Consider the following 13,871-nt stretch of genomic DNA (forward strand, 5'->3'; position numbering starts at 1 on the left):
ATAAGACTTTTCAAACCAACAACATCACAACTTTGTTGACAAACCTTACTTTTTTAGTGTCTTTAAAAAAAAACAGTTAAGACAGGTTACATTTCCTCACTCATTAATGAACACTGACAAAAATCACTTTCAGAATTATCAGCTGATGAACTATAAAAACATTGACAATCAGAATTCTCAGCTTTTAAGACTACACAACATATATTAAACAGAACGTTGGTGTGCGTTGTCGTGGTCGCTAATATTGCCAACTTATTGTTATAGTTAACTTTATCATTGCTTTTGGTTCGAGCAGGCCTTAACTTTGGGCACATTTCTGCTCGTATAGGGAAGTACTGTTGTTGATGGTGAAATGTTTTGTTGAAATTTCAGCAGTTTCCTCAAGTGGGTTGTTAACCTATATATATATATATATATATATATATATATATATATATATATATATATATATATATATATATATATATATATATATATATATATATATATATATATATATATATATATATATATATATATATATATATATATATATATATATATATATATATATATAAAAGCTAAATTTGGATATTTTTATTCTGCTCAAAAGTGTTCACCCTCGGCTCTTAATGCATCATGCTTCCTTTTGGAGCATCAGTGAATGTTTGGACCTTTTTTAATAGTTGTGTTTGAGTCCCTCAATTGTTCTCAGTGTGAAAAGATGGATCTCTAAATCATACAGTCACTGCTGGAATGGGTTCAAATATGCAAAAGATGCTGGAAAACTGAAGAATGTTTCAGGACCTGTAGGATTTTTCTGAAGAACATTGGGCAGTTTAACTGCTCAGGACAAACAAGGGATTTCCAGATACGACACAGTATTAATTGGAACGACATGAGGGTAAGTAATTAATGACAGAATTTTCATTTTTGGGTGAACCTTTAAGAATCAAGGGTTCATAAACTTTTGAATGGGGTAATTTTTATAAATACAGCTATTTTTTTGTCTTGTGGGCTGTATGTAAACAATTTTTATGTAAAATATCTTATTCAGGACAGTACTAAATAAAAAATAACATGCATTTTGTATGAACTCTCTTATTTTGTTCAAATTATTCACATTTTCACAGATTCTGCAAGGGGTTCACATATTTTTTTTTTGCCACTAAATGCACATATTCAGGCCAAAATTATGTCAAATTCTCTTAAAGAAATAAATTGCTCCAGCATTCTAGTTGTAAGCAGTGTGCCAGTGGATCATAAGGGTTAACTGTGCGATGCAACCAAGGCCACATGGAAGGTTTCTACTGATGTGATCCCTGAGAGACATAACTCAGATGGACAACAAGGCTGAAACCAGTTAAACTGAAATGATCTAGTTGTAAGTACATGAAAATTCTAATGAAAAAAGCTTGCACAATTCAATTGTGTCATACAGGAGTCTGACTGTATCAAGAGTGATACATGTTTTTAATCCATATGAAAGAGACGAGCTTTTGTGTCAATTTGCTGAAGTTGACGATTGTTATCTGCTGATTTAACCAAATTTCAGTCTACCAGCACCCGACAGCTTTGATCAAACCTTCAAACAAAGGAGTTTGTTTAGCAGGGGTTAAACTCTTTCGCCTGTCAAAGTGGGTTGTGAAGGGCTTTAAGGTTCTAAAAATAAGCAGCTGCTTTCTCTCTGCCAGTCAGGAAAGATTAGAGGAATTACCAGGTTGCTGTTGGGAAATGTTTCAGCAAAACAATCAACTCATCTTTTACTGCAAAATAACACTGTAAACACTGTTTTCCCAGTAGCGTCATCGCTTGTAACATGAAGCCCAAAACCCAAATTATAGACTATCAGAGTCTGAGTCAAATATGGCATGGGAAGAAACTGAGGAAATAATGCTGTAAGATAAAATGCCGTATATGAACAGTGCTGCTCCAGTTCTAAAAATAACAGCACAGTATTTCCATCCCTCCAACAAACCTTCAAAAATAATTTGGTAACACTTTACAATAACTGCACACTATTAAGCATTAGTTAAGTATTAGTAAATAGTTAATTCATCGTTTATAACGCATTAATAGACATTAATAAGCAGTTTATAAATACAGCTATAAATGCTTTTATTCTTGATTTATAAACATATCTATATAATGTGTTTAATATAATGCCTTTGTAAAAGTTTTTATGAGGTATAAATAGTCCTCACTTTAGATGAGCTCTCATAAAACAGTTAACTGACAAATGTTTTATAACTACCTGAATTAATCATGAATTACAGTGGAAATACATGTTAATAAAGCATTTATTAACACACCTAGTAACTATTTCTATATGTCTAAATAATAAGATGTATAAACGTACATTTAAATAGTTTATCAATCCTTACACTTTCTAAATGATCTAATGAACCACTGACAACTCCTAAATAACTGATTTGTAAATAATATAATTCTTAATTAAGAAAGGATAAATTGATTATTGATTGATTATTAAACACATTATATGCTGCTTATAAATCAAGAATAAAGCATTAATAGCTGTATTTATAAACTGCTTATTAATGTCTATCAATGCTGTATAAATTATGAATTAACTATTTACTACTGCCTAAGTAATGCGTGCAGTTATTATAAAGTGTTACCAATAATTTTTTATCCATTTGGTACCAGGGAGAGACAGCAGAGTGTGATCAACAGAAGTGTGCTTTCCATGGAGCACCAGCAGGACTTCTACTGATTTCAACTCCAAACTTACATGTTTTTAATTGTTAAGCATATGAACATTATTTATGAAGGTGGAGAAATGAACAGCCAAACTCTACTGAAGACCGCAGAAAACAGCCAAGCCCCGGAATTAGCTGAGGAACATTTCAGTTCCAGTAAGAGCTTAGTCTGCTTGCCAAAACCATTACTTCTGAATTTGAACAGCTTGAAAATAAATGCCATACATTTGGCACTTTTTTTTTTCTAGAGGAACCCAGTGAACTTCTCAGCAATGGTGACTAAATGAATGGCCTGAGTCATGAAGCATCCACCCAGCCAGACATGGCTGGTTTTTGGCATTTAAACACCATAACTGGGAAAATCACCAGAGCACCTGACTACAAGTCAAAACATTTCACACACCATCACTGAGGATTCAGTATGGTGAGTATTTCATCATATGACCTGCAGAGAAATGGTCTTGGAAACAATATTAACATAACTTGATTGGTAAAACCTAAAACACAATGGGGCCAATCCGTAAATGTTAAAATACGTATTGCTTCAACAGTAGAGCAACAAGAAGTAAACGCTATATATGTTTACATGATTTTAGTGCTAAGAAATATGTTCGAAGCTATTCTGTGTAAAGATATATCCAATTTTACAACGTTATTGTCATGACAAGGCAAAACCCTAAAATGATAATAAAATTGATGAGAACTTTACAGCTCAAGTAATACACACATTTTAAAAGAATTCATGTGCTTTTATAAAATTATGAGCTTTACATTTTTTCTTTTAAATCCCCATTCACTTTCATTATAAGTGACTTTCATTGACTTTTTTCTTTCTTTTTAATTTTTTTTTTTACAGAAAATGAGTAAAAATAATTTTCTCTGGCAGTTAGCATTATGCCACAAATGCTGTTGACTGATCTTAACCTGTACCGAACACGCAATATTCCTTGAATCTGGCATATATATATATATATGTATACAGGGAGAACAAGTATTTGATACACTGCCGATTTTGCAGGTTTGCCCACTTACAAAGCATAGAGGTCTGTCATTTTTTATCATAGGTACACTTCAACTGTGAGTGACGGAATCTAAAACAAAAATCCAGACATTCACATTGTATGATTTTTAAGTAAGTAATTTGCATTTTATTGCATGACAATGCTTTGTATAGGAAAACCTATAAAATCGGCAGTGTATCAAATACTTGTTCTCCCCACTGTATATATATCTTATCTTTTCAACTAGGGGTGTAACGATACCCTCATGTCATGATTCCATACATATAACAATACTGAACTCACGCTACAATAACCCTATTGTGATACAGTACACCAAGACATATGCTAAAAGGTTAACAAAAAATGTACAGTCGATTAAAATGCTAAATTTGGTACTACATTGGGTGTGGACTTATAGTGCTGTTAACACAATGCACAGGACAATGGTGATACCAGAACAAAAATATTCATAATTCTGAAGCTGAAAGCACACTTTAGACGAATATGCTTGCACTATTTTTAAATTATATTTAAAATAATGTAGGCCACTTTTTTTTACTGGTAACATAAGACGTTTGGCATCAGGACCCACAAATATTCCCCAATTGCAATATTATACATTATACATATTTAACATTAATGTAGTACAAACCCCAAAACTCTGTAAACTTGTTTTTCTTTTTATTTTCATTTTGGGTGAACTATTCATAATATAGATTGTCACTAGTGTCCACGATACATATTGTTGCATTTTTGTATTGTTATATATATTGTGACACGATATATTGTTACACTCCTATAACTTGTTCCAAACATTAATTGCTGGACAATAAACAAGCAGACCAATAAATGTTCTTCCATCTCAGAAGTGGAAACATGTTTGTCATTATTAAACTCACTATCACTGATATTGTTTGCCAGAACACAATGCCAAAGAAATGTGTCAGAGCCACAGAGTTTCCGGTTACAACTGGTTTAGGGCAAGTGTGTAAAACCCCATATTGGGTAATTCACTTTTCAAACAGAATGCTTGAATAGAAATAAAACCAATCCTTTCAACCAAACATGTAAGAGTAAAAAATCAAAAGGAGAAAAAGAAGAAAAACGGGGCCATTACAGTCTAGTTGTATATGCTATATGGTCACATAATGAAATTTAGTTGGCAGTGTCGAATTGACCTAAAGTTAAATATTTTATGGTCATAATAGCATCTAACTCTCATTAGTCCCATTAAAGCCACAATATGTAATTATCGCTCATTCAAAACAAACGGGTAATTTGATTTTGCAGAACTATGCCACAGACGCTCATGCGTACGCTGCAAGGACACAAGTCAACAAACATTATAATATAACATTGTTCTAGTGGATTTTGGATATTTTAATCCAAGAATCGTACATATTGTGCCTTTAATGGTGTGCAGCACTAGTGTACGCAGTGCATTAACACTGCTTCAAATACAGGGTGAGCTTGTGAGAACAACAAATAAATCGAGGGTAATAAATAATTCATGGTGGATTTGCACGTCTTCAGAGAAATGTGACGTGACCGCAGCTCTGTTTGTCCTTAAAGGTGTAAAGGATATGTTTTTTTTGCTGTTCTCATGAAAATTTCATGTTTCTATCTCATGCCACAGGTCCCCTGATGCATTATTCAATATACGGGACAGGTGATATGTGTCACATGTGGTTTAGGTAAACCAAAATTGTCCTTTACAATCTGTTACAAAAGGATTTTTCAAGTTTATTACTCAGATTTTAGCTAGCAATACTTTACAACACATAACTTAACTTATTACAATGACTCAATTAACAAGTGCTCGATGTAAGTAACTTTCTGAGAATTTGTTCCCATGCTTATTATAAAGCTACAAGATATTATCATAGTAGCAAATAAAAAATAGAAACACTTGTAAAAATAATATGCAATATATCCTTATATTTATGCATAAACACTTTCACACAAAAAAACAACAACATTGTTTTCTTCTTGTCATTGTCATTACAAATAATCCTTTGGTCTTTATGGTGCTGTGGAGTATATTGTATTGCCTTCTTCTACACTTCGAAACGTGTCCATATTTTTGTCTTGGCAAAAAGTCTGTCAACAGTGTATTACAACAAGTTGGCTAGAGGGAGTTAATTAGGGAAAGTAACATAATCTATATAAGCCATGGCTAATGTTAGTTCAGTCGCAGCTCTGGAGCTGTGTAGGTGAAGTCTTTAAAATGATCCTGGTGGTAAGGGAAAAGGCTGTCCTCTATGGGTGTAAGACAGGGTTCCTCTTGGGTGAAGTCAGGGTCAAAATTGGCCACATCCTCAATAGATTCCTACAAAACAAAAACATAATTTTTGACCAACATTCACACTTTTCAAATGAATCAGATATTGTCTCTTTAATGTCACGTCTGCTGATAAATGGCATAATTTGGTGTGTCTATGAGGAATAGCACTCAACAACAGTATTTCACAGGTGAAGAAATTATAGTGATTACTTTTATTTATTATATATTAAGTATTGTAAAATGTCTTCAATTCGATCAAACAATTTTGTGTAATTAAAATGGAATAAATAATACTAACAGTGTGCAACAATGTGAGCAAGCAAGGAGAAAGAAAGGTTGATCCAAATGCGGCAAAACGTGTTTTATTTAACAACAAAATAAACAAAGCTGGGTATCCAAGGAAATAAAGAACACAAAAGCTTTACAAAGATAATACATGACCAAGATAATACAAGAAACCAATGAAAACTGGGGGCTTAAAGGAACACTCCACTATTTTTGAAAATAGGCTAATTTTCCAACTCCCCTAAAGTTAAACATTTGAGTTTTACTGTTTTCGAATCCATTCAGCCGATCTCCGGGTCTGGCAGTTGCACTTTTAGCATAGCTTAGCATAGATCATTGAATCTGATTAGACCGTTAGCATCTCGCTCAAAAATGACCAAAGAGTTTCGATATTTTTCCTATTTAAAACTTGACTCTTCTGTAGTTACATCGTGTACTAAGACCGGCTGAAATTTTTCTAGGCTGATACGTCTAGGAACTATACTCCCATTTCTGCGTAATAATCAAGGAACTTTGCTGCCGTACCATGGGTGCAGTGGCGAAATGATATTACACAGCGCTATTGGAAAATAGTCCCCAGCTAGGTAACTTCCAATGTCACCGGCACTAAGTTTGTGTAGTTTCAGGTATTCCGGTTCAAATAGATAAGGTTCAGGATCTGCACCAAAGTAGATGAGATGCTAACGGTCTAATCAGATTCAATGATCTATGCTAAGCTATGCTAAAAGTGCAACCGCCAGACACGGAGATCGGCTGAATGGATTCGAAAACGGTAAAACTCAACTGTTTAACTTGAGGGGAGTTGGAAAATGAGCCTATTTTCAAAAATAGTGGAGTGTTCATTTAAATACACAGGATAACAACGCAGACCAGAAACAGGTGAGCAACTAAATCAGTAGCCATGGTAACAAATGAAGAGCAGGGCTGAATCCGAAATCGCCCCCTATAACATCAAATAGGGCATTATTTGAGGGGACAGCCATTTGTAGTGGTGTCCGAAACACACCATAGTGGATGTTATCGAGCGCACTCATTCAATCCCACAATGCACCGCAATAACGAGTATACACTCAATGGCTGTCCGAATTCACTCACTCATTCACATTCACTCCTTCAAGTGAACTGTTTTAGTGGACTAATGTAGGGAATAGTGAATGAGGGTTTAGGGGACGATTTCGGATTCAGCCCAGGAAAGTAGGGAACAAAAGTAACAGGAACACAACAGAGGAAAACACGATACAGAGTAAAATACTGTGTGCCTAACACTAGGGCTACTATAATTATAATGATTAAAGTAGTCATAATTCATACTGTTTAATTGTAGAAGTTCAATGATAATATAGATATATTGGTAACGCTTTACAATAAGGTCTTATTTGATAACTTTAAGCTGGGTACACACTGTATGGAGATGTGCGTGGAGCAAGTGGTGGTTTGTTGTTGTTCAACTTATTGCTTATCAGGTTCTGCGCTCTAATTGGTTTTTAATTTAATGGTTGTCATAGGAGAAGTCACACTGCAGACACCTCAACATTTCTGACACTGCCAGAAAGTTGCCGGATGTAAAAATTGATCGCAATGAAACTAGCTATCAAAGACTTCAGATTTTGCATTGGTTAACATGAGCTAACTATATATTATCAATATATTTTACAGCATTTATTAATCTTTGTGAATGTTAGTAAAGAAAATGTACATGTTCATTTTATTTTACGGTAAATTAACTGATGTTAACAGATACAACTTTTGATCTGAAAATTGTATTAGTAAATGTTGAGATTAACATTAACTAAGACCAAATAAATGCTGTAGAAGTATTGTTCATTGAAGCTCATGGTAAATAATGTTGTTAACTAATGTCAACAAATGAAACCTTACAAGCCTTTTATTAAAATGCATTCAAATTAAATTAATTAAAATTAATATGGTTCTGATTATTCAATATAAAGAAAGTCCATAACTGAAAAAGTAAATATTGGTCAATATCTATATAAAATACACAGAAGAGAATTAAACAGTTGCAGTGCAGAGGTAGGCTTACTATTCGAGGTGTGAACGGTGGTGTGATCTCTCGTCTGTTCAGCTTCTCCCAGTCCAGTCCTGTGAAAAACGGGTGTGCAGGGATGGCCTCTTCTCCTCCATCTCTATCCATGCAGCCTAACCGACACGCTGGGTCTCTGGTGAGTAACTGGGTAGATAGAAAACACAAATCTTCATTACTAAGCTTTTGAACACAGTGCTTGAAAAGTGCACTTTTTTGCACTCTTATCTTTTCAAAATAAATGCCACTATTGTTACCTTAAAAGGCACAATATGTAAGATTTTTGGATTTCAATATATTCAAAAACCACTAGAACAATATTATATATTTTGTTCACTTGTGTACTTACATTATCGCAAATGTTTCCAAGAATGTCTAAATCCAGAGAAATCAGCTATTTTACCCAGGACACGGAACGTATACCGGCGTTAACCTTGATTTACGAAATAACGCTTTAATATATTATGCGTTTTATTAGACAGAGGAGCAAAAGAAGCGGAAGCGGCATCTGTGGCATAATAAAAGCTCTGCAAAATCAAGGTGCCATCAAGCTACGCCTTTGTTTTGAATAAGTGTCCTCTAGCAGCGAAAAATTACATATTGTGCCTTCAAAGTGCGATTTTTGCTACAAATGAATGTTCCGTATATAGGTTAGTTCAGTTATGTCAAATAATATTTTAGTTGAATAAAACCAGTTCATTTAGATGTTACCATTTTGAGATTACAACTTTTTTCATTGCACCTGGTTTGACATTTTGTTTTAAGTCCAAATACTAAAGAATCACTGGAAAAATACAACTTTGTGTTTTTACACTGCCACAATGGTCTCTGTCATATTGGTCTGCAAAGTTTACTGTCCATAATACTGCACAGATCAGATCACTGACTTAAGCCCTTGGAAAGGAGACAGAGATATTAGGGATATTACTCCACTAATGCGAGAAGACCTCTACTTAGTCACATGATGTTAATCCTTCTACCATTACACAGCTCTTTAACCCTTCATGGGGCACAATGGAGCTTATGCAACGATGTACAGGGATAGCCAGTGTCATCTTGGGTCAAACAGCAGTAATGGAGGGTCTGCTCACAGGCTGTGCTCTCTGCTCCTTATTAGCCTCATCATGTTAACTGGTGCTTACATAGGAGCAGCTGGCCAAGACCCTCAGAACAGCCAAAAAACATGTTCACTCTGAGCTCTTAAATGAAGCCAGATTTGAGGTTTGAAGAATCAGAGCTTGATGAAGATTAGATCAGAATCATGTTTCAGCATGAAGGCCTCGAGTAGATACTCTGTTTATGTAAATGTTCTTGTGATGAATGATCACAATAGAAGAGGAAGAGAGTGGTTTTATCAGACGTCACTGCCAGTAAAGTCACAGATTTCCCAACTGAGATGCAAGTCAAGACTCTGGGTTGTGTCCTTAGAGTAAAATAGACACGTGTCTAGTAAAAGCAAGATAAATGTACTTCTTGTACAAAACAATGGATTTCATTCAAGTGGCGTCTTTTGAGTATGCTTACACTGAAGCTTTAATTGAGACTACAGTCTTCATTGCTCCAGTTTTAAATGCATTTAACTATATATACATTTATTATATCGAAATTAATCGTCAGCACAAGATTCATAATTGTCACATTTGAAGGATTAAATACATGTTGCATGTCATCTCTGTTTGGAGCATGTGCTTAGGCCAATTGTATTCCAATTGACGTGTAGACATATTGGATGAAGACGAGCTAAAGTCGCACGATCCAGGGGTCCGTTCTTCGTACCTCCCTTAAAACATCTGAGATGATTTAACAGATGCCAGATCTTCTGATCGTGATACGTAACTGATCTCTGGCGAATTTGGTTCTTCAAACACATTTGCCGATTTGATTAAAATATCTGGATTAAGTTGCATGAGATTATTGCGCATTCTTTTTCTTGTGGGTGTCCGAGAACTATTGTGTGATTGGTCAGAAATGTAAACACGTGCTGCAGTGGGTGGGGCCTCTGAGAACTCCCTAGAAGTTCGGCACCTGCTTTTCTCGTGAAGAATGGAATGCCCTGGCCATAACGAACTTTGTTCTAGTTCTTCCCACTTTGAGAAAACTGACACATTTCTTTGTTCTTGCGGAGTATGTACTACCACGCTTCAATTAGTTTCTTAAAGGTCAAGAACATTTTTCCAATTGCACAGCAGACAGCATTTTTTTTGCAAAATGATCTGCATCTCCTGCGCTGCATCAAGCCACTCCCATAATAGCTGCAAATGAATGCACAGCTTAGACTAACTAACTGTAACTGTGTGTGTAAGACTCCAATACAATTATTAGGTAATTATTCCCTCACGTATAAATCTCTCAATGAGTAATACTGGCTGTGTCTATATTATGATAGACTACACAACATTATAATATGATTTGCAAATGTATTTTTAAATCAATATTACTATTTTAAATCAATCCCTGGTTCATTAGGGTACTCTTGTAAGAAAGTAGCAGTGGCTGGAACAGACTTTAAAGGGGTCATGAAGTGAGAAATCAAATTTTCCTTGAGATTTTGACATATAAGAGATCATCATACTATAAGAATATCCAGTAAGTTTCAGAACTGAAAGCTTCCTTGCTAGTCCAAAAACAGCTTTTGTTGTAACCAAGCCTAGCAAACAAATCGTTTTGGAATGTGCCTATCTATGGTTCTGAAGAAAATCAACACCTACTTTGCAACTTTGGCCCTGCCCACTGGCGTGTTAGTGAGATGACGAGGAGAAAAAAGCAATACAGGATGGACTACAAATAACATTCCCTTCCAAAGGATCCTAATGCTAGGAATGTGGCTATTTATTTTCAACAATGTGAATGTCTCAGTTGAGCATTTTTTATTTGTATTCGGTACATTTCACTGTGGATTCTTTGGTAAATCAGTCGCAGTTTCGGAGCAGGCTTTGCAAATAGACTTTTACGATATGGACACGACAGTAATGCCACAACATGTAAGTCACCGTGTTAATTCTAATGCCTGATCTGTGACCAGTGATTTCTGATATGTAATGATTCATGTACAGTCAGATATTCTTTGTCTATGTGGCAGTAAATAAAACCAGTGACTAAACGGTCAACTTCACATTGTGTCTCTTAGTAGGATGAAAATAATCTGAGCAATCAAAGGACACTCCATTTGCAATCGCTGGAGCTGTCAATCACACAGTGCAAGTTTATCAGTGACTGAGTTTTGGACATGCGCTAAAACTCCTGTAATAATCAAACAAATTTCACTGTTCAATCACAGCCAATCACAGCAGTGGGCGTTTACACTGAAGTCTCACAGCAGACACGCCCCTTCAAACAGAGTGTTCAAATCAGAGGACTAAAATCAGGGTAGGAAAAGGCCTTTTATTTCTAAATTATGACGATTTTTATCTAAAAATCATACTAACATTATAAGTGCACCACTGGAAACATAAAACAAATGCAGTTCATGACCCCTTTAAGTATCACCTCCGCTTAAAAAGATGCAATCTAATCCTGTTTACATGAAATAAGCCTGCTTCCGAGCAGGTTTAAGCTTAAGGACCTGTTGCTATAACAGCAACCCCAGGATGAGCTTAGAAGAAAATAACAATCCTGGATCATGTCAAATCGTCAACAGTGAAATCTAGCTAATTGAGAAATCCACGTACGAAGAACGGATCCCAGGTCTGTTAGCCCGGCTTCACAAAAACCAAAGTGGTGCAGTTTTAGTGTTTACGAGACATTTTATAAAAACAAATAGTTTTAGTCTGAATGATTTTTAATTATCATGTGTAATCAATCCAATTTTTTGACTACAGATCTTGACTCACCCCTCTAAGGATGTCCTCTGCCTCGTTGCTGAGCCAGGATGAATAAATGATCTCTTCTCTGAGGATGCACTCAAACAGCTCGTCCTCAGTCTCCGCTTCAAATGGAGCATGACCCGACATCATCTCGTAAAGCAGCACGCCCAGAGCCCACCAGTCCACTGATACGCCATACGGCTCCTCCAGGATGATCTGAGAGACACACAGCATAAAACATCTACATGGGAAAGAACACACACCCACATAATAACTATCATCTTCTTATACATCCTCTTTTAATGATGCTCACCTCAGGTGCAATATAATCTGGGGTCCCACAGAAGGTGCTAGTGAGTTTTCCATTAAAGAGTTCCTCTTTGCACATGCCAAAATCCGCCAGTTTGCAGTGGCCATGTCTGTCCAGGAGAATATTGTCCAGTTTCAGGTCCCTTTAAAAAACAAAACAGAATGACAGAACTCAAAATGTTAATAAATACTATAATAGTATAATACAACTGGGTGTAACCATCAAGTAAATTACAACAAGTTAAAAGTTATTATTATTATTATATATCAATTAATAATTTACTTTTTTTTACATTGGTTAATTACAGATATTTTCTACACTTTCTTCACTTAATTTGAGGCAAAATCTGTGCAATTCTGCTGAATGGATTTCAATGGGGTCATGAACTGAGAAATCTAAATTTCCTTGAGCTTTTGGCATATAAGAGATCATCATACTACAAGAATATGCTGTACGTTTCATAACTGAAAACTTCCTTGTTAGTCCAAAAGCAGCTTTTATTGTAAACAAGCCCAGAGAAAGACTCATTGTGGGATCTGCCTATTTATGGTGAAAGATCCGCTTCTGCAGAAGGACATCAATGCCTACTGTGTCATTGCAACTTTGGCCCCGCCCACTGGCGTGTTAGTGAGATGATGAGGAGAGAAGAGCAATACAGTATAGACTACAAATAACATTCCCTTCCAAAGGATCCTAATGCTAGGAATGTGGTTATTTATTTTCAACAATGTGAATGTCTCAGTTGAGCATTATTTATTTGTATTTGGTACATTTCGCTGTGGATTCTTTGGTAAATAAGTCGCAATTTCGGCACAGGCTTTGCAAACAGACTTTTACGATATGGACACGACAGTAATGCCACAACATGTTAGTAATTTGTGTTAATTCTAATGCCTGATCTGTGACCAGTGATTTCTGAAATGTAATGATTCATGTACAGTCAGAAGTTCTTTGTCTGTGTCAGTAAATCAAACCAGTGACTAAACAGTCCATTTCACATTGTTCCTCTTAGCAGGATGAAAATATGTTATTTAAACTGAGATTAAATAATATAAAGAACGCTCTTTGTACAATTGCTGGAGCTGTCAATCAAACAGAGTCCTGGACTCTCGCCAAAACTCCCATTAAAACAAAGTCCCTTTTATTTAATGTCTTTGGTTATAATCAATAAATCTCTTATTTACATTGTTTGCACTGTTAGTTATGATGAAAGCATTCGTTAATGTGCAGAAATTGAGTTGCAATGACAAGATCACTGCATTCAACATGTGCTACATGATCGGCTACAATTTCACGAGTTCACACTTACAAATAAGTCAGATAGAATAATTGGTATGCCAATTTGGCGTGCTGTCCGAGGAGAGGGCTCCGAGCTCGGTATTTGGCCCAAACCCAGAGTACTCCCCTCATATCTCTGGTTAGGAAAGTAACCAGGTGAGTGTGAGGAA

General features: G+C 35.6%; 1 protein-coding gene across 1 annotated transcript in view; it reads right to left on the reverse strand.

Moving 5' to 3' along the window:
• Window positions 1-3,829: 3,829 nt before the first annotated feature.
• Window positions 3,830-13,871, reverse strand: part of prkchb (protein kinase C, eta, b) — a 30,787-nt gene continuing 20,745 nt past the window's right edge. The window contains exons 11-14 of the mRNA XM_079830423.1: window positions 12,427-12,565; window positions 12,141-12,329; window positions 8,311-8,457; window positions 3,830-6,029 (exon numbers count right to left, since the gene is read on the reverse strand). Coding sequence (XP_079686549.1) covers window positions 5,883-6,029; window positions 8,311-8,457; window positions 12,141-12,329; window positions 12,427-12,565 — 622 coding nt within the window. The 3' untranslated portion in view covers window positions 3,830-5,882. The remainder of the gene's footprint in view (window positions 6,030-8,310; window positions 8,458-12,140; window positions 12,330-12,426; window positions 12,566-13,871) is intronic.

This window comes from Gobio gobio (genome assembly GCF_949357685.1).
Source record: "Gobio gobio genome assembly, chromosome: 12".
NCBI lineage: Eukaryota > Metazoa > Chordata > Actinopteri > Cypriniformes > Gobionidae > Gobio > Gobio gobio.